The sequence below is a fragment of the Rhinolophus hipposideros genome (genome assembly GCF_964194185.1).
Source record: "Rhinolophus hipposideros genome assembly, chromosome: 10".
Taxonomy (NCBI): domain Eukaryota; kingdom Metazoa; phylum Chordata; class Mammalia; order Chiroptera; family Rhinolophidae; genus Rhinolophus; species Rhinolophus hipposideros.
Genome location: NC_138056.1, coordinates 77,453,740 through 77,479,897, shown reverse-complemented (window position 1 = coordinate 77,479,897; position 26,158 = coordinate 77,453,740). Strand labels below are relative to the sequence as shown.

The 26,158-nt window shown below is 38.3% G+C and overlaps 1 protein-coding gene across 3 annotated transcripts in view; it reads right to left on the bottom strand.

Moving 5' to 3' along the window:
- Nucleotides 1–24,655, bottom strand: part of ZC3H12C (zinc finger CCCH-type containing 12C) — a gene marked incomplete at its 5' end in the record, with an annotated part of 62,174 nt that extends 37,519 nt beyond the window's left edge. The window contains one exon of one of the 3 annotated variants that reach the window (XM_081063303.1): nt 24,568–24,655. In XM_081063303.1, coding sequence (XP_080919429.1) covers nt 24,568–24,591 — 24 coding nt within the window. Of the gene's footprint in view, nt 1–23,924; nt 24,006–24,351; nt 24,430–24,567 lie in introns of those variants that run through there. The other 2 variants (XM_081063304.1, XM_081063305.1) reach the window with 2 other exon arrangements.
- Between the last annotated feature and the right edge of the window lie 1,503 nt (nt 24,656–26,158).

Sequence of the window (26,158 nt, the reverse complement as noted above, 5' to 3'; positions counted from 1 at the left end):
ACATCATCAGATGTTGTGAGAATATTTCCCTACTAAAGAAAAAGGAAATCTAGGCTAAGTAGTAGATAAGTCCTACTACTTACCTGATGTAGAAAACACACACACACTCTCTCTCTCTCTCTCTCTCTCTCTCTCTCTCTCTCTCTCTCTCTCTCTCTCTCTCACAGGCACAAGCATCCCCTTTTTATTCCAGTGTAAACTAAGAGTCAAGGCAAAAATGCTGCTCTTAAAATACAAGCTGATTTGCAGAAACTAGATTTTTCCATTATATAATCACGAACTCTAAAGATATAAAATTTAGTTTCAGCACCCCAAACAATCAAAATCTCTCTTCACACACAAATACTGAGGCTACTCCCAGTTAAGATCATTTGTGAATACCTGGGGAAGCATCATATTGGCTGGGGCTCTAGGCCTTGTCCTTACTGGGCCCACTCAGATGTAAATGAGTTCTCTATTTCTAAAACAAGGAGAGGATATACTCTATATGGTTAAAATTTTTCAGCTATCTCTCTGAAAACATTCTTTATGCCTACAAAAAGCCTAAAAATTGTTTCCAGAAAAAATTAAAATATAAAGTATGATATTGCAGCTCACCATTTGTCTATAGATATTTTTCCTCGTATGATTTAGTAAATGTATTTCTGGTAAAACAGTTTGATTAAATAAGATAAAAATAAAAAATGTATGTTCATGCCAAGTAGTTAGAACTAAAATCCAATGAAACTTAAGCTATGCATTGAGTACAAAGGTCAATATTTATGGTCAGTATTTATGAATTCATATTAAAACCTTTTTCTTTTGTACATAAAAAGGAAACTTTAGTATGAATAGACTGCCTTCTCCTTTCCTTTGGCTTCTTGCTTCTTTATCCCTTGCTACTATAGTTACTACTTTACAGCTTTAATTCAGAAGGAGGAATCTTCTCCCTAATTCCTGCCACTGTGAACACAAAGAATGAGAGAAAACTACCCAAGAGCTCAGCAGGAAGCCTAATCTCTAGCACTGGATTAAGTTTTTTTGCAAACAGCAAATAAAGGCGGAGATCTGAAAAAGCTAATCAGGTCCTGCTGTGGTATTTAGACTATCTGGGTTGCCAGTATTGGATAATGTTAAGCACATTAAAACATCTGTAGGTGAAAAGATGCCCTAGTCTGGCTTTCTCAGTCACAAGTCCCTAGTGCACTTCTAAAGGCAGTGCCAATACAAACAGCTGCACTGGCTCTGCTTGGGTCACTGCAATAAATGGCTGTACAGCTATGACAGAAGAAAACAAGACAGTGTAGTTTTTGGGGTATACTAAAATCTGTCGATGCCAAGGATGTGTCTAACATTTGAAACTTCAGCTATTTGAGAGGACCTTGCATGTTTGCTGAGAGTTGAATGTGAAACACGTGGGCTTTGATGATGGTGTTTGGAATCAATTCTCTATGTCAGTGGTGATCCAGACTGAATTCCTGGTACCTTTCTCCTTATATGAAGTTTGTTCCCCTTTAATATATAATCTCTTTCAATTCTAACGAAAACACCATAGAAGACCAGATTTTACCAATTGTGACCCAAAAGTTAAAAGGATAAAATTTTAACCAAAAACTCTGATTATTTTGTAAATTAAAAAAAAAGGTCTAACCAACGAACAAAAAAAACTAATTTAGATGCATGGTGTAAAAGAACGGGGCAAAATCAATCAGGCACAAACTCTACACTCTGGGTTATTATATTTAGGAAGGCAGATGGGACATAACTTTAATATATTTGAAATGAAATATATTCCTTGGGCTTAGATTACTTTTGTTTCTTAAATTATCTCCTTCCTTGAATACCCCCTAAGTACATCCCTGCCAAAGTAATTTTCACTGACACCACTCTTATGCTTCAAAGCACTTCTCAGCAGCAAATCACAAGTCTCAGGTTCTCTGCTTTGTTTTCAAGGCTCTTGCTACAACATGGGCCCCTCCTGGCCCTGTAATCTTATTTCCCACTTCACTTAAGAGACAGCACCAGTGAAGTCACTTTAAGTGTCCTCTTACACTGCCTTACCCACCCAGGTCACACTGGCTGTCCTCAGCCCAGCTCAAAGTTTATTTCCCCCATAAAACTTCTTGGATTAGTCCAGTTTTTCTTCATACTCTTTTGAATATCTATTAACATGAATAATCTGCACCATACAATAGAGCACTTATTTATGAACCAGGCTGTAAACTTTTGAGGGCAGAGCCATTTAATCTTCCATAATCCACAGAGAAAACCTATTATGGCACCTATCAGTGTGCTGATATCTAGATGACATTTGAGTGAAAAATATGACTGGTAAAAAAAACAGGCTCCTCCAACTATGAATGAGGGTACTCATATGAAAAAAACAGAACCCTCCCCTGCCCGTTTTTATTTGCCTGTTGTGACAAGATGAGCTTATCAAAGAGCCCTCAGCTATTTGCCATAGCGTATTTTTGTAGCTCTGGTTCTGCCATTGGGGCTGCTTTCACCTTCCAGGCAGCTGTGGAATTGAAGGAGCTCAAACTTCTCAGTGACAAGAGGTCTTTTCCGCCGTCTCCTTCTCTGGCTTCAACTTCCTACCTAGAGAAGCACCTGTTGAAGTAACACTCCAGCTTGTCTCCCCACCTGAGGATGACTTATTCCACAGGAAGTCTGGGAAGAGGAACTGAGTAAGCAAAGCCCAGCCCTTCCTCGCTCGTTTCTCTTCAAGATCTGCTCAGCTGCAAAAGAGTACATGATTGCTTGGCTCTCCAGCACTGCCCAAGATTGAGTGGTTAAATTTTTCTAATTTGGAGGTTCAATGTTACTAAGCCCTTTATGCCATGATCTTAAGTCATGTTCTGCAATAGTGCTATCAAAAAAAAAAAAAAAAAAGCTGCTCTTTTGATGTCCATCTGCCTGGTTCCTTTGTCTGTTTCTCAATTGGTTCAGAACTAAGGCAGGAAAAAGACTCCCTCAAACAATATTCAACAATAAAAAAGTTTTGTTATAAAGAACTATTAAGGAAAAAAGGTGATATAGAGACTTACATTAACTCTCATCAATCTACTTTTAAAATACATATAAAGAGATAAAGTTTAACAAAAAGAGAAAGAAAAAATTCCGTAACAAAGAAAGACAATGCTCAAAGTGAAAATTCTTAGAGTTTATGAAAGTCTTTCAGTGCAATATCACTAAGAGCAGACAATCCTCAATCTTCTTTAGGGTTCAGAGACAAATACTAATTAAATCCACAAAAACAGTATTTCTTTCCCAAAGTGTAAAAGTAAAAATTTTTCTACTGTCATTTTAAGCTAAAATATAACCCACATCCTTAGACTTCAAACATTTACCAGTGGTTACTTCCCATTTAGTATTTTAAATAACTCATTAAACAAGCATTTAAAAAGATGATCTTAAATCCCTATAAACCTTGCAAATACTCAAGGAACAAGGAATTTTAGAAATGATCAGGGGATACAATGACATCCAAAATGCTGATGGAATAGGTTATTAAAGCAACTAATGTATCGGAGAGGAAATTCATGTGGAAAAAAAGGACATTATGATTTTAAAAGAAGTAGAAAGCACATATCATTCATATTAACAAAAGTTATATTAAGAATAATTGAAACTCTGAGGAAAACCTGACTAAAAATGTGTAATTTTTTTGTAAAATACCGGGGATGTCAAAAATTATATACACATGACTTGCATTCATCTTTTGTTATCAGTATATATCGAGTATTACAATTTTAAGTTTTTTCCTTTCTTAAAATGCGTATACATTTTTTTGGCAACCTCTGTATATACAAGACACTCTCAGAATTATAAGACAACTGGATGGTAGTTACACAACACTTGATCCCATGCAATAACGGTAATATTTACATCATTATCAAAGCCTAGTCAGAATTGAACTCATCTCTCCTGATGTCACAGCACTTTCTCTCCCACTCTGTGACATTCCTCACTAGTAGGAGCTCATTTCCGCACATCATAGAATCTTCAGGCTGCACATACCAGCTGAAAATTGGTGTGTGTCTTGCTTTTTAGGTGTTAAATAATTCTACTTAGCAAACTAATTCAAAAACTGGTTGACCAAAAGCATTGTTAAAAAGTGAAATTGACAGGCTTAGACTAAAGAATAATTGTTATCAGATAGAATTAAAACAGGGCTCTATCATTAGATCTGTCTGTTCTTACTAGTGGTCTAGAAGACAGTGTAATAGTAGTACATTAAATGTAAAAGAAATTAGGAAGAAACAAAGCATGGCATATTGCAAATACAACTGCAAACCAACTATGACCCAATAAAAGTTCTCTATTAATTATGTTTGATCAAAATTCTTACTAATAATTAGATAGAAAAGTTCCTTACATGCCAATTCTTAAAAGATGGAAAAACGAAATGATTGAGTTAATACTTCCAATGACACTCATACTACTGATTTTAAATTACTGCACACTACTGATTTTAGACAATTGTCCTGATGTGCAAGAAACTGAAAAACACTGAGAGGCAAACAAAATGAATGGTTGTGTTGGAAAGTATGCTCAGTGAAATTAGCACAGAAGTTTATAACAGAATTTTTCTTTATAGAGTTCTATTCATACCAGAGGGTGAGGTAATAATTTAGACAATAAATTTAGAGTTCTGAGCATTTAGGACAAGATTCCTTCTAAATACAAATCATCATATACTATAATTAGTTAAATCTAGAATATGAATCATCCTAAACAGCTGCCAATACAATTTGATTGTACATTCTAACAGGGCAGGAATTCTTGTGTTTTCTGATATATCTCCAGCACCTAGCAGAGTGAATGGCACACAAGTGCTTAATAAATGTGCTAAATAAATGATAGCATTTCAAGATCTGAGCCAAAATCCCTCTTCCAGATTTGTTCTTTAGTTCCCTTTCTATAATCTACACTCCAGCCAAACGGAAGTATTTAAAGCAGTGGTTCTCTCAATTTGGTTACACATTGGAATTGCCTGGGGAGATTTAAAACACGGTATACAGATGCCAACATCCCATCCCTAGAGATGTTAATTTTTTTGGTCTGGTTGATGCCTGGCCATTCACCAGGTGATTCTAATGTGTAGCCAACTTTAAGAAGACTGACTTTTAACAGTTCTTTCTTCTAAAATACCTTTCTCCACAGCTTCACATGTTAAAATCCTACCCACTATTAAAGATTTAGCCAAAACCCCAACTTTATATGAAAACTTCCATGAAACACTGTTAAACTATATTTTTGGATTATTTGAGTTTTGTAAGGGGCCTGACATGGTTAGAACTTGATAAATACAGAGGGTGCCAAAAAAATGTATACACATTTTAAGAAAGGAAAAACCTGTATTAAAATTGTAATATTCAATATATACTGATAACAAAAGATGGTTGCAAGTCACGTGTATGCATTTCTTGGCAGCCCCGGTATTTGATTAATTCTGGTAGCATGACACATAGTAGAAACACAATTAATATTTATGGAAAGAATAACGTACAGTTGTTTCTCTTTCGCAGATTATATATTTACAAATTTGCCGACTTGGTAAAATTTATTTGTAACCCCCAAATAAATACTTGCGGTTCTTTAGAGTCATTCCATAGATATGTATCTGTGCAGAGGCAAAAAATGGGAGTTGCCCATGGTGCACCTTCCAGCTGAGGTTGGACAAAGGGAGGCTTTCCCATTTCAGTTCTCCTGCTGTAAACAAGTGTCCTAAAAAGGACTGTTTAGTGCTCCTTTTCTGCATTTTCTGTGCTTCTTGGTGATTTTGCTGTTTAAATGGCCTCTGAGCCAAATGCTGAAGTGCTATCTATTGTCCCTAAGTGCAAGAAGGCTGTGGAGTGCATTATGAAGAAAATATGTTAGGTGAGCTTTTTAAGACATGAGTTATAGTGCTGTTGGTTGTGAGGTCAATGTTAACGAACCAACAATATATATCAAATAAGGGTCTTTAAACAGCAACACACATACAAGGTTAGGTACTGCATGGTCAATGAAAATGTTTTGACCAGAGGCTCATAGGAACTTAATCCTGTATTTCCTCTAGGAGCAACGAACGGCTCAGGATTTGCAGTAACTTTATAGAACATAACTACAACGAAAAACAAGAATCCACTGTAATTTATCCCTTTAGGACTCTTGAGGGATCTTACCTGCAATTTTTAATACTAGTTTCATTCAACAAATGGACACCTCCTAGGGTCCAGACAGTGGGGACAAAGCAAGGACAAAGCAAGTCCCCTTCCCTCAACCAAATTTAAGATGTAGTATAGACGTGGGGGGACAGAGAATATAAATAAATACACGTCAGGTGATGGTAAATGCTACAAAGAAAACTTCTCTGATACGGTAATATTTGTGCAGATACCTAAATTAAGTGAAAGGAAATATGTCACAGCAAGAGGGAGGACGAAGTACAAAGCTCTGATATGAGTGTGTGTTCACGGATCAGCAAGGTGGTCAGTATGATGGGTGGCAAGTGAGCAAGGGGAGGAGACAGAAGCTGAGGTCAGAAAGGTCAGGTCAAGAGAAGCCAGGGTAGGGCCGACCCAGTGGCTCCTGCGGTTGGCGCTCCATGCTCCTAACTCTGAAGGCTGCCGGTTCAATTTTCACATGGGCCAGAGGGTTCTCAACCACAAGGTTGCCAGTTCAATTCCTCAACTCCCGCAAGGGATGGTGGGCAGCACCCCCTGCAAATAAGATTGAACATGGCACCTTGAGCTGAGCTGCTGCTGAGATCCCGGATGGCTCAGTTGGTTGGAGCGCGTCCTCTCAAACACAAGGTTGCTGGTTCGTTACCCACAAGGGATGGTGGGTTGCGCCCCCTGCAACTGAAAACCACAACTGGACCTGGAGCTGAGCTGCGCCCTCCACAACCAAGATTGAAAGGATAACAACTTGACTTGGAAAAAGTCCTGGAAGTACACACTGTTCCCCAATAAAGTCCTGTTCCCCTTCCCCAATAAAATCTTTAAAAAAAAATAAAAAAAGAAAAAGAGAGAAGCCAGGGTATTGTAGAGCTTTGAAGGGCAGTTCTTCTCAAATTGTACAGAGTATCTGAATCATTTGAGGATCTTGATTCTGATTCAAGAAGTCTGGGGTTAGGTCTGAGACTCCACATTCTAACAAGCTCACAGCTACTGGCCCAAAGAGTACTCTTAAGTAGCAAGGTAGATCATAGGTCAAAGTAAGAAGTTAGCTTTTGTTCTGAGATGGGAAACTTTTGGAGAGTTTTGAGCAGAGGGAGTGATATGATCCTATTTTATAATAATGTCTTCTAAACTTGGGCTTACCTACCCCTACACTTCCAGTTGTGTTCCATTGATCTTTATTGCTGTGCCTGTACCATTTATTAAGATCTATAAATTTATAACATATTGGGTACCCTGCATGTGTAGGTCTTCTATTATTACATTCTTTTTCTTCCTCGTTTTCATATTTTTATCCTGGCTATTTTGCATGTAGATGCTTCCAGATACTTTAGAATTGTTTTGGCAAATTTTAACCAAAAAGCTGTTGGGAGATTGACGGAGATTGTGCTGCAGTAATGGTTGCTTAAAAATCACTGCTGATTATATTAAATTGTTTAATCAAGAACAATTTATTGAAATTTTTCTTTTAATCCAGTTCCTTAGATTTCTTAATGGGGAATTACAAATTTCTTATTAAACTTGTTCTTGCTGCTGTGAATGGAGGTTGTCTCCCCACATTGTATTTTCTATCTAGTTATTGGTGTCTAAAAAACTTATTCCTATTCTTATACATAAAACTTTAGTGAACTAGGTATTTCAGTGAACTCTTAATGTTTTTACTGGGGTTTCACCGAGTTTCTTGGGTTTTCCAAGTATATAACAACATAAAATCATCAGATTGTCTCTTCCTTATCGATTTTTGTATCTCTTGCTCCATTCGATTTACATGTCATGGAATACTTTAGCTGGTGAGGATAATTGGAAGGTAATGTTAGAAAGCTTAGTAAGAAACAGGAGTATAAAAATGGTTGGGAACCAGTGATTTAGAAGAAATACACTGATGGTGGGCAGGAGTGAAGGGATGAGGGAGAAAACAGAAGTATAAATAGAAAATATAACAGGCACCTCAGAGGACACAAAGATTTTCTTGTAGAAAATGGGAAAACATTTCTTTCAGTTTAACAACATAGATGGTGGACCGTGAAAAATATTTAAAATAGCTGTAGACAAAGAGTAGCTTTGCCACCTTGCTCATAATATAATTTCAATAACATTTTAATTTCTAGTCACAGAATTTTCCTGAAGTAATAAATTGGTACTTTTCAGAGTTAGTTTTTTCCTAAAACCTGTAAGTTATTAACTATTGAAAAATTAACACCATAAAAATTTTCTCCCTTACATCCTGTTAAATAAATCTTCTATGTTAAAAAAGAAGATTCCTATGACAGGAATTTCTCGTATTGATAGTAGTATTTAAATACAGAGTTCTATGCAAATGAAAACCACAATGAGATATCACCTCACCCCAGTCAGAATGGCTATCATCAACAAGACAAATAGTAACAAGTGTTGGAGAGGCTGTGGAGAAAAAGGAACCCTCATACACTGTTGGTGGGAATGCAGACTGGTGCAGCCATTATGGAAGGCAGTGTGGAGGTTCCTCAAAAAATTACGAATAGAATTACCATATGACCCAGCAATCGCTCTCCTGGGTATCTACCCCCAAAATATAAAAGCATTTCTCTACAGAGACACGTGTACTCCAATGTTCATTGCAGCTTTGTTTACGGTGGCCAAGACATGGAAACAACCAAAATGTCCTTCGATAGATGAATGGATAAAGAAGTTGTGGTACATATACACAATGGAATACTATTCGGCGTTAAGGAAAGATGATATAGGAGCATTTGTGACAACATGGATGGATCTTGAGAGTATAATGCTAAGTGAAATAAGTCAGACAGAAAAAGCAGAGAACCCTATGATTTCACTAATATGTGGTATATAAACCAAAAAGAACAAGACAAACAAATGAGAAACAAAAACTCATAGACACAGACAATAATTTAGTGGTTACCAGAGGGTAAGGGGGTGGGGGGTGGGTGATGAAGGTAAAGGGGATCAAATATATGGTGATGGAAGGAGAACTGACTCTGGGTGGTGAACACACAATGGGATTTATAGATGATGTAATACAGAATTGTACACCTGAAATCTATGTAAATTTACTAACAATTGTCACCCCAATAAAATTAATTAAAAAAAAAATACAGAGTTCTACCTCAGTTCTTAGGACATTTTTATAGATGATAGCTAGATCAAATTTTAGTTTAAAATTGTGTACAACTAACACATTTAAAAAGGAATACTCTGATGAAAGGCAGGAAAACAGCACCATTGTGATTGATTACCCAAATTAAATGAGATGTTAAGCCAATATTCAATGAATTCATGTTATCACTCAAAAAACATTTATCTGAATACCTACTGTGAGAAAGTGATGATGCTAAGTGAAATAAATGAGAGTCCAAACATTAATACAGTTGATACCGTAAGGAATATAAAATTTTTACCAGGGAAACCAGGTAAATGAACATCTATACAATATAGGGTATGTCAAACTTAATTCTGTTAAAGAGACAGTATAAGAGACAAAGACAATGGCTCAGATTTGAGGTGGTTCTGAGCTGACATATAAGCTAAGTACAGAATGGTGGTGATGACATAGGCCTGTGTCAGGCACTTATGGTGTATGTCTTTGGTCTGGGGAAAATGGGGAGTAGGCTAAAGTAGGGAAAGAAAAGATTTTTGCCCAGAGAACAGGATCAAAAGCCCAGAGATGTGAAAGATGATAAAATATACAGAATTCTATGTGATTAATATGGCTGTGAATGAGGCTAGAAAAAGGCTAGCTCATGGGAAGTCTTGAATGCCATACTAGAGTTTCAATTTTGGTACTGGGAAACTACGGGAAGTTTTTAAAAAAGGGAATGGAGCATTTCTACCCACGTTTAAAAAGGTAATGGGGAACCACTGATGGTTTCTGAGAATATGAATGGCATGTTTCTACCTACATTTTAGGATGACAATTCCAACAGCATTATTTTTGAGGAGGCACAAAACTCAGACAAGTTAAAAAGGTACTATCATAGTCCAAGCAAAACATGACCGGTATCTAAAGTTATGCAGAAAAAAACAAAAACAAGTATGAGATTATTTTCTCATATAGTGCCAATGGGTCCAGTAAGGATTTAATACTAGACAAACAGGAAGAAGTAAATAAAAAAATAACCGATGGCATTAAATGATACAAATATACCGCAGAATGACTGAAAAGAGGACATTGTATAGACTATTAGTGGCCACAAAGGGATCTATTTCTCGGAAATAAAGAGCGGCAGAATGAACAGACAGCTATTCATAACCATGTTTTTGTGCCATAGATGACTTTCTCAGTCTAATGAAGTCTACAGACCTCTTTCTAAAGTAATACATAAAATACATAAAACAATAACAGAATTGTATTACAAAGCCAATTATATTAACAGTCACCAAAATATGTAGAACAGTGACATAGTGAAATATATGCCTTTTAACACATTAAAATAACAAATATAGCAGATCTAATCACTACAATGATTATGAAGTAGTTAAAAGTGAAAATGAGGGGCCGGCCCAGTGGCTCAGGCAGTTAGAGCCCCGTGCTCCTAACTCTGAAGGCTGCTGGATCGATTCCCACATGGGTCACCAGTGGGCTCTCAATCACAAGGTTGCCAGTTAATTCCTCGAGTCCAGCAAGGGATGGTGGGCAGCGCCCCCTGCAAATAAGATTGAACACAGCACCTTGAGCTGAGCTGCCTGCCAAATGGCTCAGTTGGTTGGAGCGCATCCTCTCAACCACAAGGTTGCTGGTTCGACTCCCGCAAGGGATGGTGGGCAGCGCCCCCTGCAACTAGAAAACGGCAACTGGACCTGGAGCTGAGGTGTGCTCTCCACAACTAAGACTGATTCAGGACAATTACATGAAGCTGACCGGCACCCTCCACAACTAAGATTGAAAGGACAACAACTTGACTTGGAAAAAAAAAAAAGTCCTGGAAGTACACACTGTTCCCCAATAAAGTCCTGTTCCCTTTCCCCAATTAAAAAACAAAAAATCTTAAAAAAAGGTGAAAATGATAATTCAGAGTATTTACTTCAACTATATAAATTATAAACATTTTATGATTTCTATGGGTGACAAAGTCATATATACTGTTATTTATATTGGTTTTGTTGCTTACATTCATGCAAAATTTCCTTTAGGGGGTATGAATATAAAGATGTAAACTTTTCCCCACCCAACATCACAGAATGCCCAAATTCTGTCCATGGACTGTTTGGGGAACTACAGAACCCAGGTTAAAAACTCCTGGTTAAGGAAAAAAAACAGAAAAACTCCTGATAACTGTGTGCTGAGGAAGAGATGACAACATATGTATTCTTTTAATAAGTTGAGCAGGAAAGGAATGAGATAGAGAAAGATGGTTTGGGGGGGGTGGTAGGGAAGGATAAATTTTTCTTTTTCTTTTTTTTTTTCCTTTTAAGAACTTTAAACCAGGAAAATGAATTCAGTGGGGCAGGAAATAAAAAAGGTATGCAATCTGTGTATGAATGAATGAATGAATGAATGAGAATAGCTAAAGGGACAATAACTTACAGAAAATAAAAAAGGAAAGCAATGAAGCGGGGAAGAGAGACTTGGTTCAGTAGGCAAATATTGGTGCTCCTCTGTCTATAATTCTGTTAAAACCACCTTCAACATTCCTGTCCTTCCCAGCCTCTATGAGACCCAGTTGCCAGGACTGAGTGGGAGTGAAGAGTGAAAGACAAGGGAAAGGACCTCTGGCAGGGAACCACCAATCCTCAAGGAGCAGGAGGTTCGCTTCTGTTCTTCTGCCTCCTTTTCTAATCCATTTTTAATCTTCCCCATCTCTCAAGATACCTACAGGCTTAATGCTGCTGTTTGGCAGCATACATATTCCCATCCTAGTTGCTTCTTCCACTTCCTCTCCCACCAAAAATCAAAACTCCAAAAGAAAGACCGGTGAGGGCCTGGAGATACTTACAAGGTTAGAGTAATAATTAAACATCTAAGTGTGAAGCATGCTTGAGGAAGGTGCAATATTATAAGGAGAGCTTGTTAAACCCAAATGACTATTTAAACCATTGATGAAGGATTGTTAAACATAAGAATCTTAGCATACTGGGGTGGCCAGTTAGCTCATTCTTGGAAGAGATTCTTTGTTTGGTCAACAAAAAGCTACTTAATTGGGAAGCAAAGATTTGGCAATTAAGTCTTCAGAACCAGTATGTCTAAAATAAGTAAAAGCTTTTTATTTTATCTTATAATTCTGATAATCTTTTAAAGAGATTAATACAAAAAGTTGAGTAAGAGTCTCACACACACTTGAGAAGAACATCATTTCAGGATTTTGATCAAATGTAAGTCCATGTTGAAATGTCCAGCCTATATTAGGCGTTTATCTCCAAGTAAGTATCCAACCTATAAAACCTAAGTATTCCTTTGCTATCAAAGTAGGCAATAGATACTTATGATCTACATGTTATTTTGATGAATGCTCAGGCCCAAGCCTCAGCACCCTACAACACACTTGCCAAGCTGGCATTCTGGCCTCTGGCTGTCACTCAGGAGCACCAAAGTGCTTTCTCCTCCTGCCTTGTCTGCACTCAGGTGCTATCACAGCATGGGATGGTCTCAAAGCTAACGTGTAGCTGCCAACCTGGCACATGTTTCCCAGCCACCCGAGGACAGCAATACAATGTCCTACCTCAACCAAATTCACAAAATTTTGTGTAATTTTTTTCTTACACGCCAATTCCTGACGTTTTTAAAAATCATACTTTACATATATACTATTTACACTCCAAATCTAGTGTCTCTCTTAGTACAGAAAATCTTTCCAATTTGAGGATCAGAATTTGACTTTAAACATTAGCTACCTCTTATTCCCTGCTGACGTTCTTAATCAAAAGGGAGGTTTTAAAGACATAGGACCATTCAGAGGCCGTCTCTTTAATGTAATCAGAAGATATGAAAGAATACTGAAAGTAGGGGACTTAATGGAAAATAAAAGGGCAATAATTGGAAGCATTTTTTTATTTCAGAAAAAAAGTAATTTGTTAATTTTCTCACAGAAATTACTAGAATCGCCACCACTCTCCATTTTCAAGAATGTGGAGTAATTCCCATAATTCTGCTATTCTCTTCATCCCATCCTTAAACAGGCCAGGAAAGAAGAGTTACTTTTTCCCCCAAAGCTTTACAGTCTTGGTGGTGTATTCAGAAGATGCCCCCTGAAATATGATTCAGTTGGTAAAGAGCATAATGAGGGCCATGGAGAAACCACAGCTGCTGGTGCTTCCAACCCCAGGCAATCCCAGGAAACACACAGAAGGCAGCATACTCGGGCTAGGAAGTGTGGAGATCTGTAAGTGGAGAAATCCTCTTTAATAACTCAAATACTTTGAAAACAAACTGGGAAATCAGCTTATTTTGAAAGTCACACCATCCTATCCTTCCACAAAATGACAAAAATTCCTGACAATCCAAAGTATTAGATTTACTCCTCTCATCCACAGACCTTAAGTGATGACGATGGCACTAAACTTCGGGGTATACAAGTATTTAAACGATATAAATAACCCTTATCTCAAGTACTCAAATAATTCACTATGGGTTGCTTGACTTCAAAGTCGAGACACAGACGTGTGCTAGACCAATTTTTGCAAGGCTTAGGAAAAAGTCAAACCTAGAGAATGGAAATATCCTCTGACCATGATACAAAAAAATGAGAAGTTAGCGGCAGATGGCCAAAAACAAAATTCAAAAACCCTAAAGAACCTAGTATCTGTAAATTAAAACTCTTTCAATAACTCTGTAGTTAAAGAAAAATGAAAAATAGTGTAAATATATTTAATCAAAACAAAAAATAAAGGAATTTAACATTAAGTTGGAAAGGTTAAAATGAGCCAACCAAAAATAAAGGTGGATAAAGGAATAAAACTAAAAGCACAAATAAATTAGGAAGCAAAACAAAAACAAAAATAAAACTGGTTAATAAAATGGAGAGCTGGTTCTAACTGATGAATGAATGAATGACCTCCTAAAAGTGTGATCAAGAGGTTGGGGAACTTTACAAATATATAACATTACAAATAAAACATTCGATGAAATAGAAGGATTCTTTGCATAAATCTTTATGCCAATAAATGAAAAATCCATAATCAAAGATGACGTAAGAAAAGGTTGTAAGTGTGAGTAATCATGGAATAAAAACTTTCTTAAAGGTTTATACCCTCTATTCAATTCCTGACAAAGAATGCTATACCTGTAGGTTCTGTGTGTTCTAGCAGAATCTCAAAGCATCCAGCAATTCCTATGCTGCTTAGATTATTCTAAAGCACTAAAGAAATGGAAAGCATCCAAACTGGTTTATGAGGCTAGCATAATTCTGTTGACAAAACCCCACAAAAATGGACTCCAAACTAACCAAATGTATGTATAAGCTTATTTATAGTATATATAAAAGTTCTAAATATAAGAGGTAAATTATGTGGTATTATTTAAATTATAACAATACACATTAACCAAGTAGATTTTATTCTATAATAGATTTTTCTAATGCAATTCATTACATGTACTGATTAAGAGGCTCTTGTGTTGGATTGGGTGTGTAAGATGAAAGAAGGACATGAGGAATCAAGCACTTCTAGATTTTCAGTATGGGCAGCTGAGAAGAAGGTAGTAACACTGAAGTGGGAAAGATCTGGAAAGGGACAGATTTGGAAGGATGAAAATTCTGTTTTAGATAATTTTCATTTCAGATACCAATAGATAGAGTCATCCAAGTGGAGCTGTCCACAAGACAGCTGTGTAAAAGAGAGAAGTCAGCATTGCAGATAGAAATTTGCTAGTCATTATCATGTAGATGGTATTTAAAAATATAGTACTGGATGGATGGAAGACTGTAGAAAAAGGAAGAGACACCAGAACCAAAATTTAATAACCTAAGGATAGAAAGACATTACCTAGATTTTTATATACCATATTTTCACGTAATATATATTGCTATGCTTATTTTTTTAAAAAAGTGCTAAATTAGGATTTTAGTACAAAAGCTACGTAATAAAAACATCATGATATCACAAGGTGGTCCTGCTGCTAGACTCTGAGAAGTTCAGTTTCAGTTGCATTGACATTGTGGAGATTTGTAAGTTATTTGAATCTTTGGGGAGGGGAGTAGTTTTCAAATGGTGTTCTGAAAGATGCCTAAGAAGTTGAGTAAGGTGGACACTGGGACCCTGATCCTAAGACTTCATTTGAATAAAGGGTTTTATTCCAGGGCGCAAAACTGTTTCATTTACTTTTATTAATATTTTATAAATATAACAATGGACAATAGTGAAAAGAAGAGTAGGTCTCTAAGTTTATATAACTGAGGCAAGAACATAATTATTAAGTAGGTTGGAAGCAGTAAAATTTCAGCCTTACTGCATTTAAATTGATTGACTGCATGTTCAATTAAACATGAGTTGAATACTGAAAAAATATATTTAAAGATGTGCCTAAAAGATACTTGGGGATTTAATAATTTAATGGAATCCTCCCATATCTACTTTTAAGTTTCTCACATTTAACTTCTATAGATATTTTCAGGAATGGGTATAAATGGGACACTTGTGTTAGAAAACAGTCATCAGAATTTAAAAGTGAAATACCAGAGAGGAAATCCCATTAAAATGAGAAATAAGCCCAAATGCATACTATCAACACTGTTCTTTGATGTCAAGCAATACAGTAAGACACAAAAAAAAGTAGAATTGAAATACTGAAAAAAAAAAAATTACTGGATCACTATTAGATATCCTAAAAACCAAGAGACTCAACTGAGGCCAGCCCGGTGGCTCAGGCGGTTGGAGCTCTGTGCTCCTAACTCCGAAGGCTGCCGGTTCGATTCCCACATGAGCCAGTGGGCTCTCAACCACAAGGTTGCCAGTTTGATTCCTGGACTCCCGCAAGGGATGGTGGGCAGTGCCCCCTGCAACTAAGATTGAACAGAGCACCTTGAGCTGAGCTAACACTAAGCTCCTGGATGGCTCAGTTGGTTGGAGCGTGTCCTCTCAACGACAAGGTTGCCGGTTCAACTCCTGCAAGGGATGGTGGGCTGCACCCTCTGCAACTAGCAATGGCAACTGGAACTGGAGCTGAGCTGCGCCCTCCACAACTAAGACTGAAAGGACAACTTGAAGCTGAATGGCACCCTCCACAACTAAGATTGAAAGGACAACAACTTGACTGGAAAAAAGTCCTAGAAGTACACACTGTTCCCCAATAAAGTCCTGTTAAACAATTAAAAAAGACTCAACTGAAAAACTGTTGGACCAACTCCTTCAATTCAACTACCAGTATATAAAAGAGTTTTCAGTAAGGTAGCTAGATGAGTATTAAAAAAATGAGTAACTTTTCTTTATACTAACCACCACCAGGTGTAAAATATAAGTATACTAAGCATAAAATATATGAGGGGAAATCTCATTCATAATAAATAATGATAGCTAACACCTCAAGGACTTAAGTGCTTCAATAAACATGAGTTAAACTTCACAACCATGATATTTTGATATTACCATGATAATAGATAGCATTATCACAATTTTACAAAGTAAAGAAGGCTTAAGAAAATAAAAAAGAAATTTGCCCAACATCACAGGGCCAGTAAGTGTTAGAACAGAACTCAAACTCAGTCTCTCTGACTCTACAGAATAGGCTTCTTAGCACTATCATGCTCATTCTTGTTTATCAAACTACCAAAGACAGGCTGGTGTGGGTGGTGATGAGGACAGAGAATGGACACTCATGCATTGCTGATAAGAATATAAATTGGTGCAAATTTCTAGAGAGCAATTTGCATGATCACATCTAGGCATCTGTTAAAAATATATTCATCAAAGTGTACAAATATCTACATACATTTGTCACACTATTTACAACAACAAAAAAATACTAGTCACACTCTAAATACTCAACAATATGAACTTGATTAAACTGCAGTACTTGAGTATGTTGAAAGCCGTTCAGGCAATAAAAAATCTTTTAAAAGGATATTTAACAACACAGGAAAACATGATGTAGTGAACGAATGGCAAGAAACAAAACTACAAATGCATGTAAATTTTTTATAGGATGTTTATAGTGACTAAGATTTTAAAAAATTTTAAAAAATGAAAACACTGATGCCAAAACTAAGTTATCTCTAGAAGAGAACTGTACACAATTTTCACTATTATTTTACAATTACTCTGTATTTTAAATGTGATAAAATGAATGTTAAAATATTAAACTAAATTTATTTTAAAAGATAAAATTAAGTAATCAAAACAATAGATATGCCGTTTAGAAAACACTTCCCCTATTTAAAACTCTCTTTTCTTATGTATGATATTGCTAATTATAACATACCTCACACCCACAATTTTAATGCTACGTAAGATATTTTTACTACCTTAGCAAAAATAAAATACCTACTTAATCAAAATACATAATTTATTGCACACTTAAAGCCTTTTAGAGCTGTAGTAAACATTTAAAATTACAGTAAAATTCCAAAAAGTATCTAATACACATCACCAACTCAATGGAGCAATCAAAGAAAATGATGACTTAAGATAAAACAAAAACCATCTAAATCAACAATAAAAAGGAAGCCTCAGTAATTTTGGAAACCTGCTCCGTTAAGTGTTCAAAATAATAAAAGTAAATTACAAAGTAAAAGCCAAGATTTGAAACAGAATAAGTCACAGAATAAGGATAAGATTAAGCCCACATAATTTTGAATAGGAAATGAGTACAGATGACTAAGAACAAAGAACATAAACTAATTTTAGCCTCACCCTAAAAGACATGAATAGATTTGAAAGCCCTTTGAAAAATCTAAAATATAAACTGACATTAAAAGCAGTAACAGTAAACTTGATTTTATAGAAATTTTATATCTGGTAATCCCAATTAACTCTGAACAGTTAAGAGCCAGTGACTAAAGTAGACAGAAAAACAAAACAAAATGTCTGTCCAATCAAATCAATGGATATTGTCAAATCATTTTATATTAATTGCTTTCTATGTTCCAGGTACTTTTATATACTCATTATCTTGAATCAGTAAAAACAACTCTGCAAAGTACATAGAGTTTGATGGATGAAAAATCAAAGAGAAACTCAGTCTTGCCTCGGTCACAGGCAGTAAAGGGCAGAGCTGGGATTCAAATCAACATCTACCTAGCTGATTTTCAGAGGCCCCATCTGCTCTCTCCATACAGTACAATCTTTCAGTTCTGCAATCTAGACTGTCTGAGCATCCCAAAAGCCCTTAATTGCTGCCTAAATATTTTTATTTTAGATACAAGATTAGCTGTTGTTATTCAGTTTCATAGTCCATGCCTCAGATACCCGCTACAAATTAGAGGGAGGGACAATGTCAGTAAGGAACAGCTAACACCAAGGAAAAAAACACCAAAAGTCTTTGATACAAATCATGGAGTCCTGCTGCCCGAAACCATCTAAAAAAGCCTAACAAGTATTGCCTTTATTTTAGGATAAAGCAGAAATCGCAATAACCTTGGCCAAGTTAACATCTTTAGGCATCAGCTCCATCACCTGGAAGAAAGGCAAAACAACAGTGTAAACCCTGGAAATTACTATAAAACTAAGCTAGATAACTAGCCTAAGTAAAGTGCTGAATACTGTGCCTGGCATAATATTAGTATTAGTGCCCAATAAATGTTAGCTATTATTATTTGTCACAGTTAAGTGACAATTACAGGCTACATATTATTTGAAGGTACAAAAATATAATGCATGTGTACAAATTCTTCCATTTCAAATAGCTTAAATGTTTTGCTCTTGAAAAGACTTTAAAGACTAACTTTTTAGAAAACTCACTTTTATAATGCTTCCCCGGCTAAGTGGGGTAGATAAGGTAATTATATTTTCACAAGGCAAATGTGTATGGCCCCTCAAGAAATCACATCATACATTCTAAGTTAATTTTTAAATGTGTAGGTAGCAACAATTGCGTTTTTTGCTCTGTGCTGATTACTGGTCTAAACCATGCGCAGGCTTTTATTCATCCCACCCATATCAACAGATTATTATTTAAAGTACTATGGACTTTAACAATAAAAACACATTTCCAGAAGTTATCTACTATATGCCAAATGCTGTCGAAGACTCTGGGACCAGAGTCCTTACTGTCAGGGAGCCTAAAAACAATAAACATCATAAAAAAAATCCTAAGCACAGTATTAGGTACTGTTACCAACATTTTATATTACCAGTTAATACTTACGACAAATCTGTGATCTAGGTATTTTTCTGTTTTCTACATGAAGGGCAGAGACAAGGAAAGAAGAAATAAACAGTTCACTATCACTAAATAAACTATCACTAAATATGCAGATGTTATGGAGGAATATATAGTATTTTAAAAACACAGGGGAGTAAGCAAATAATTTTGCCTAAAACTGGGGGATTAGGAAATGCTTGTTTTCACTTTAAAACCCAAGTAAAAATTCTATAAAGTGTAACTATAGGAATAAAAACTTGTCACGAGGTATTTACCAAAATATTTATGGAAGTTATTTCTGGGTAAGGAGATTCCAGGTGGCTGTAATTTTCTCTTTGCTCTTTCTTAATCAACTTGCACTACTTTAATAATTTAAAATATAAGTAGGAAAACCATTAAAATGAGATATTAATGCTCATCTAACAATTTGTCAAAGTTTTAAAATAGTGCATTCAAACACAGGACAAAATCGGCTCTCTTTTCTAACGGGTATACCATATACAACTTCTCTGGAAAACTTTTTGGCCATCAAAAAACTTTAAAGCTTTTTCTCTTTGATAAGTACTTCTAGGAATCCATCCTAAGAATGCAGATGCAGAAAAAAAAATTTTTACTGGGACACTCAACTTAAGCATTATAATATTAAAGTTTTGAAGAAAAAATGTCCAACTGAAATAGGAAAATGGTTAAGTAAAATGACATGTTCTTAGGAAGAAAATGTTTGAAATATTTTTAATGTCATGAGAAAATCCTCAGTTTATGTTAAATGGGGACAGGAAGGTGGGATACAAAGCTCTATAAATAGTGTAATTCCAAGTATACAAGAAAAAGATGTATCTTTTTAAGAACCAGACTCCCAAGAAAGATGATTTCATTATATAATTTAAACCGCACAATAACAAATTTATTAACATGAATTAGGTTCCAGAGACCTTAATATTTGGTTAAAACTGGGACTTAGTCTAATTTGGAACTCTCACTCTGCTATTAATAACTGTGAGACCCATCAAGTTACTTAATCACATTGTGGTTTGGTTTCCTCATCAGAAAAAAAAAAAAAGAGTAATGAGGGCCGGCCGGTGGCTCAGGCGGTTAAAGCTCCATGCTCCTAACTCCGAAGGCTGCCAGTTCGATTCCCACAAGGGCTAGTGGACTCTCAACCACAAGGTTGCTGGTTCAACTCCTTGACTCCTGCAAGGGATGGTGGGCTGTGCCCCCTGCAACTAGAAAACAGCAACTGGACCTGGAGCTGAGCTGCGCCCTCCACAACTAAGACTGAAAAGACAACAACTTGAAGCTGAATGGCACCCTCCACAACTAAGATTGAAAGGACAACTTGACTTGGAAAAAAGGCCTGGAGTACACAATGTTCCCCAGTAAAGTCCTGTTCCCCTTCCCCAATTAAAAAAAAAAAAATCTTAAAAAAAAAAAAAAAGTTAAACTATAATGGAGTAAAGCTGAGGCCTAAATAACCAGTGAGCCAGGCAAAAGGTGAGGAGGCCTAAGGAAAAATGTTCAAAACAAGCAGGGAGATTTCGGGATTTTCTGCTTATTCCCTATTCACCCTTAGAGATTTGATAATTACGTTAAAGGCAGAGTGCTTTGAATGTTCACAATGTGCTTATGGGCTTGGCTTTAGGCTAGTTCACTGGGCATAAGAATCAGTGTTGTGTCGTAAAACCGTATTAAATACTATGCTTTATGGGTGACCTTACTCTATTTTCTTTTCTTATTTTTTATGTGTGTTTTTCCAGGACCCATCAACTCCAAGTGAAGTAATTGTTTCAATCTAGTTGTGGAGGGCGCAGCACACAGCAGCCCATGCGGGGATCGAACCTTGTTAAGAGCACCGCGTTCTAACCAACTTTGCTAACGCGTCACCCTCTCTATTTTCATTTTACCAAGTAAAACAATCTGCTATCAGATAGAAAAATTAAACAGTAAAAATAATACTTAGTGACCAAGGTACTGGAGATATATTTTGGGTTGAAAGATTTAAAAAAAAAAAAAAGTCACATTCTCAAATTGTTCATCATTTCCCTGAACTGTTACTAGTGAAACAACTGCAATGATTATAATGTTTTTGGTGAATCTTAACATTATAGCTTTATAAAGGCATGAGATTTTATATGCTGTAGGTCCATGAGGCATATTAACACTTAAAACAAAATTTTGTAGAACATTTGGTATATTTGAGATCCAACCCTAGAATCTCAATATTTTCGGTTTAAATTTGGAATCCTCATTTAATACATGTTTGTTATTTACTGATCTTAATATTTCTCTTCCCAAGAACTATATCCCCAAAACTATCTTTTCCACCTTTATCACCCACTATTCCCATCATCAACTGGAATGCTCTAGACACACTAGACCACCCCGCTCCCTGCTTACTTACTAAGGTTCCCTCCACTCACAGTATTCATTTGGAAATGACTCCCACCCAGATCAACCTACAGGTATACCTTGTTTAACTGTGCTTCACAGGTGCTATTTTTATTTTTTTTACAAACTGAAGGCAAGACCTTCCACCAGCAAGATTACCACTCTATTGCAGTGGTCTGGAACGGAACCTGCAATATCTCTGAGGTACACCTGCACTTGAATCCTGCCTTTACAGCCTGGTAGGTAGTCCTTCCCCAGTACCTGAATTTACTTCTCCACTCCCGTCATTTAGTACATTAGATCTAGCATTATGTTCTTTTTGTTCAAAATCTCTCTCATTTTATAGGTCAGGATTCTTACATAGCACATAGATTGATAGTAAATAATTAGTTGTTGAGGGAATAGTTTACCAGTCTCAAGTGAGCAATAACTGCAGATTAGTTTACAATCCTAAATTCTAACACCCAAAGAATAAAAATCCTCCTACTTCATAACTTACGTTTCTTTAAAACTGCAGTCAAATCAGAATGAAAGTAGAATTCTTCTGAATTTATGTACAAGAACAATGAACGAAAAACACAAAGGGTATTAAATTATATAAAAGGGTATAAAATTATACGAAAAGCTATGAAATGATAGGAACACTTTTACATCTGCTATAATAATTAAAATTACTGTAGAATCATTGTGGTCTGCTAGAATGAAGACAAGGTAACCCAGCTGTAGAATGAGGAAAATACTTTAGACATACAATTCCATTAATCACTTAGGGTCCAATTTGGCAGATGTAATCCATGAAAACATAGCTCCAGAGAAGCCATTAATATAAAACAGGATATTTTTATTAGTCTGATAATTAAAACAAAAATGTAGTAAAAGGAAGTAGTGAATAAAACTTCCCATCATCATACAAACATTCCAAGTTTCTGTTTCCCATCCTTTAATATTTCCATTACAATAAAATAGTTTTATCAGACTTTAATTATTAAATGAAGGTTAAAAAATACTGGCTTTTTTTGTCGTTTTGGTTAAAAGTTTATTTTACTTTGCTTATAATGTTTAAGTACTTTTGTGATGACCAGATACTAGAGGCAGAATTATAATTTACTCTGAAAAAGTAAAACCCATTCTTAAATTAAGTAAAAATACTCAATTAAATATCTTGAATTACAGATAAAGTCAGTTACTAGACCATTCTGGTATTTTCAGGGTACCTTCAAGTAGGCAGATTTAGGTAATTTAAAATAAGAATGCCAAATTGGAAGAAAACAGGTGAGGAAAAACCAAGTCTGAAATAGGCATCTTCCTGCGGTTATCAAAACAAGATAATTTCACAATTATTTAGTGACACTATCTTTATATTCAAACATCAGGTAACACCAAATATTAAGAAATTGCTACTAAAATTAACTGTACATGTAAGGAATCAAATAAACGGAAATCATACCCGTTAAACTAAATGTATTAAGAGTTTAAAAATATAACATTCCTGACTTCTTGTGGTTCTTGGAAAGTCCAAAAAATGTTTGAGGCATATCCACAATTTTGTTTATAATATGCATTAAAAAAATATGAAATAAGTGAAGAAATAAAGAATTTCTCAAATTTCTGAATATACAGTACTTAGCCAGCAGTATTTTTGCCCTAAGTATTTTTGCATCTAAGATGGTTAAAAAAAAAAAAAAAAAAACAATCCGAATCAACAAGAGCCTCAAGGGCCTGTAAGGGATACTCCAAAACAGTCTTGCAACCAATAGGAAAACTTTCCCTAAATCTAGATTAGCATTTCATCTCTTTTATCACAAAACAGAGCACAAACCAGAATTGTTAACGGTTACCCAAAAGGCAAGAAATCCAGTTAGAGAATCTGTACTTGGAAGGGCTTAAAAAGGGGTGAAGGATCAGACAGTTTAGGGAAGAAAACCGAGATTCATCTCTCCAAGTTGTATTTGTAACACGTCTTTGTAGGGAGTTAAAAATGTGAACCAGCTCAGCTAAAATGAACGCAGGGTGGAAACGGGATTTCGGCTGGAGACGGAGGGATGCGGGGTGCAGGAGGGTGCGGGGCTTTCCGTTAGGGGCGGCGTGCGGGTGGTGGTTTGGATGGGGCGATGGATAATAAAAGCTAATGGCTGGCGTTGGAGCCGAGATGTCGGATGATGCCTCACCCCACGAGCGCGCGAGGGTCGGAGCCGCAGGAGCACGGCTCTGGGTCCGTTTCCTTGGGGAGCGCCCGGGCTCGCCTCCATGTTCGGCGGCGGTGGCCCGGGGCGGGCCGGGGTGGACTGGTGCCCTAGGCCGCGGGGCCGGGGACGCCGGCCTCACCTCGCCCGAGATCCCGGCAGCGCGGCTCTGCCCGCGGGGAGGATGCGCTCGGCTTCTCCCTAGGCCCCACCCGAGAGCCCCGGGAGCCCAGTGACCCGACCTGCAGGAGTCCGACCCGCCAGGGCCTGGAGATCACCCGGAGCCGCCGCTCCGGCCCCGGCCCCTCCGCCCGGCGCTGGGGCGCGGCCTCTCGGCCCTCCCCTCGCTCGATTCCCTCAGGGCCACGCTCGCCGCTGGGGCCCCCGTCCACCCCCTTCCGGAGGGACAAACCTGAGGACCGCCACTCGGCATGGCCGACCCCGCGAGGCAACGTCCAGCGGGCCGCGGGGCCCGCAGCAACCGCGGCCACCTCGGCCCTCCCCGCGCGCCGCCGCGCCCACCCGCGCGCCCTCCCCCCGGGCCGCGGCCCCGGCGCCCCCTCCCCGGTTGCACAACTCACACCCGACACGCGCGGGCACACGGGCTCAGCCGTGGTGCTCAACCTACTTGCAGTGTCTTCTCAGCAGCCATCGCAACATGACCTGGAAACCGGGGCAGCCCCGGGGCCCTCGGGCGCCCGGCCGCCTCTCGCCGCGGCCCTGGGCCGCCGCTAGGGCGCGGGGCGAGCGGGAGGCTCCCCCATGCCGCCCGCTCGCCCGCCGGCCCGCCGGCCCGGCCACACGCCGGGACCCCGGCTCCGGCGCGCCGCTGCTCTGCCCGCGAGGGCGAACCCGGTCGTCCGCCTGGCCGCTCGCTCCTCGACCGCCCGCCCGCCGCCGCCGCCGCCGCCGCCGCGCCGCTGCCTCCTCCCCTTCCCTCTTTTCCGTCTCCTCCTTCGCCTCCCCTGGAGCCGAGGTTAGCACACCAGCACCTGCTTCTGGAGGTCGCCGAGAACTGAAACAGGAAACCCCGAGCCCAGGGGAAAACCCGGGAGGCGTGGAGAAGGGTGAGGGGCGCTGCTGGAACCTGCCGGTCCCGACCCGGCCGCTGGGGCTGCAGGGGGTGCCCGCGCCGCCTCCCCTCGCTCCCAGTCCCCTCCCCCGCCCAGCCCGGGGTCCCGGCCTCCCCTCGCCGCTGCCCCAGCCCTATCCCGGAGGGCACCTCTGCGCTCGGTGACACCTTTTCCACCCAGCCACAACGCGGGTCGTTCCCTGGGCAGTCAAGGAAGGCGAGCAAGTTTCCCGTGGTTGTTTCATTATCAATATACCGTGATGAGGAAAAACCACAGCCGCTGTGAGCCAAACCAATAAGGGAACTTAAACAAATGAAGCTGTTGGGATTTCACCCCGGGGATGGACTTCTTTCAGCAAAGACACTGGCCTTGTTGGAAATGGCAGTATGTCAAAAGCGTGGTTCAACTTCGGATACATCCAGACCTCTTTCGGGAGGTTGGACGGAGACAGCCCTCTACACGGAGGTGGGCTCCTGAGTCGCGAGTGTAAAAAGCGCCGGAAGCTCCCTGCACATCTAGGTCAACATTTCAGAAATGTTCCAATTATCGTATTTCACCGGCCTGTGGAATTGTCACCAAGGTGCCTCACTCCTAGCCTTGGGCAGGATGCATCTGCTTTTGGAGTGAGAGGGAAGGGAACTTGCGTTGCAGATAATGCTTAAAAAGCATTATCTCCTTTAAGATTCACTACAGCCACGTGAGCTAGATGGTATGATCCCCTTTATCAGTCATAAAATTGAGGTTAGAAAAATTTCCCCCCAAATTACAACTTGAATACGAAGGATTCAGATGTTTTCATTCAAAGCACATATTTGTTTCACCGGACCAGGGTTTATGCCTTTGATAACACTTTTTCACTTTTAATAAAATTATTTCTTCCCTCTCTGAGTGGTTTTCAGTATGGTTGAAGTCTGCATCTGTTGAATTTGCCTTGTCTAGTTAATAGTAGTGATAGCCATGACGTGTACTGTGGCTCAAACTTTACATTTTCCAGTTTAATGGTCTCTTTGTAAAACAAACAACAACAACAAAAAATACCTAATCTGCCTTTATGGCTTAGTTGAGCAACACAGATGTCCCACCTCTTTGGCCAGCATGTATCTATTTGCTCTTTATCTAGTGATGATGGGGTCCCAGCTGAGAGCA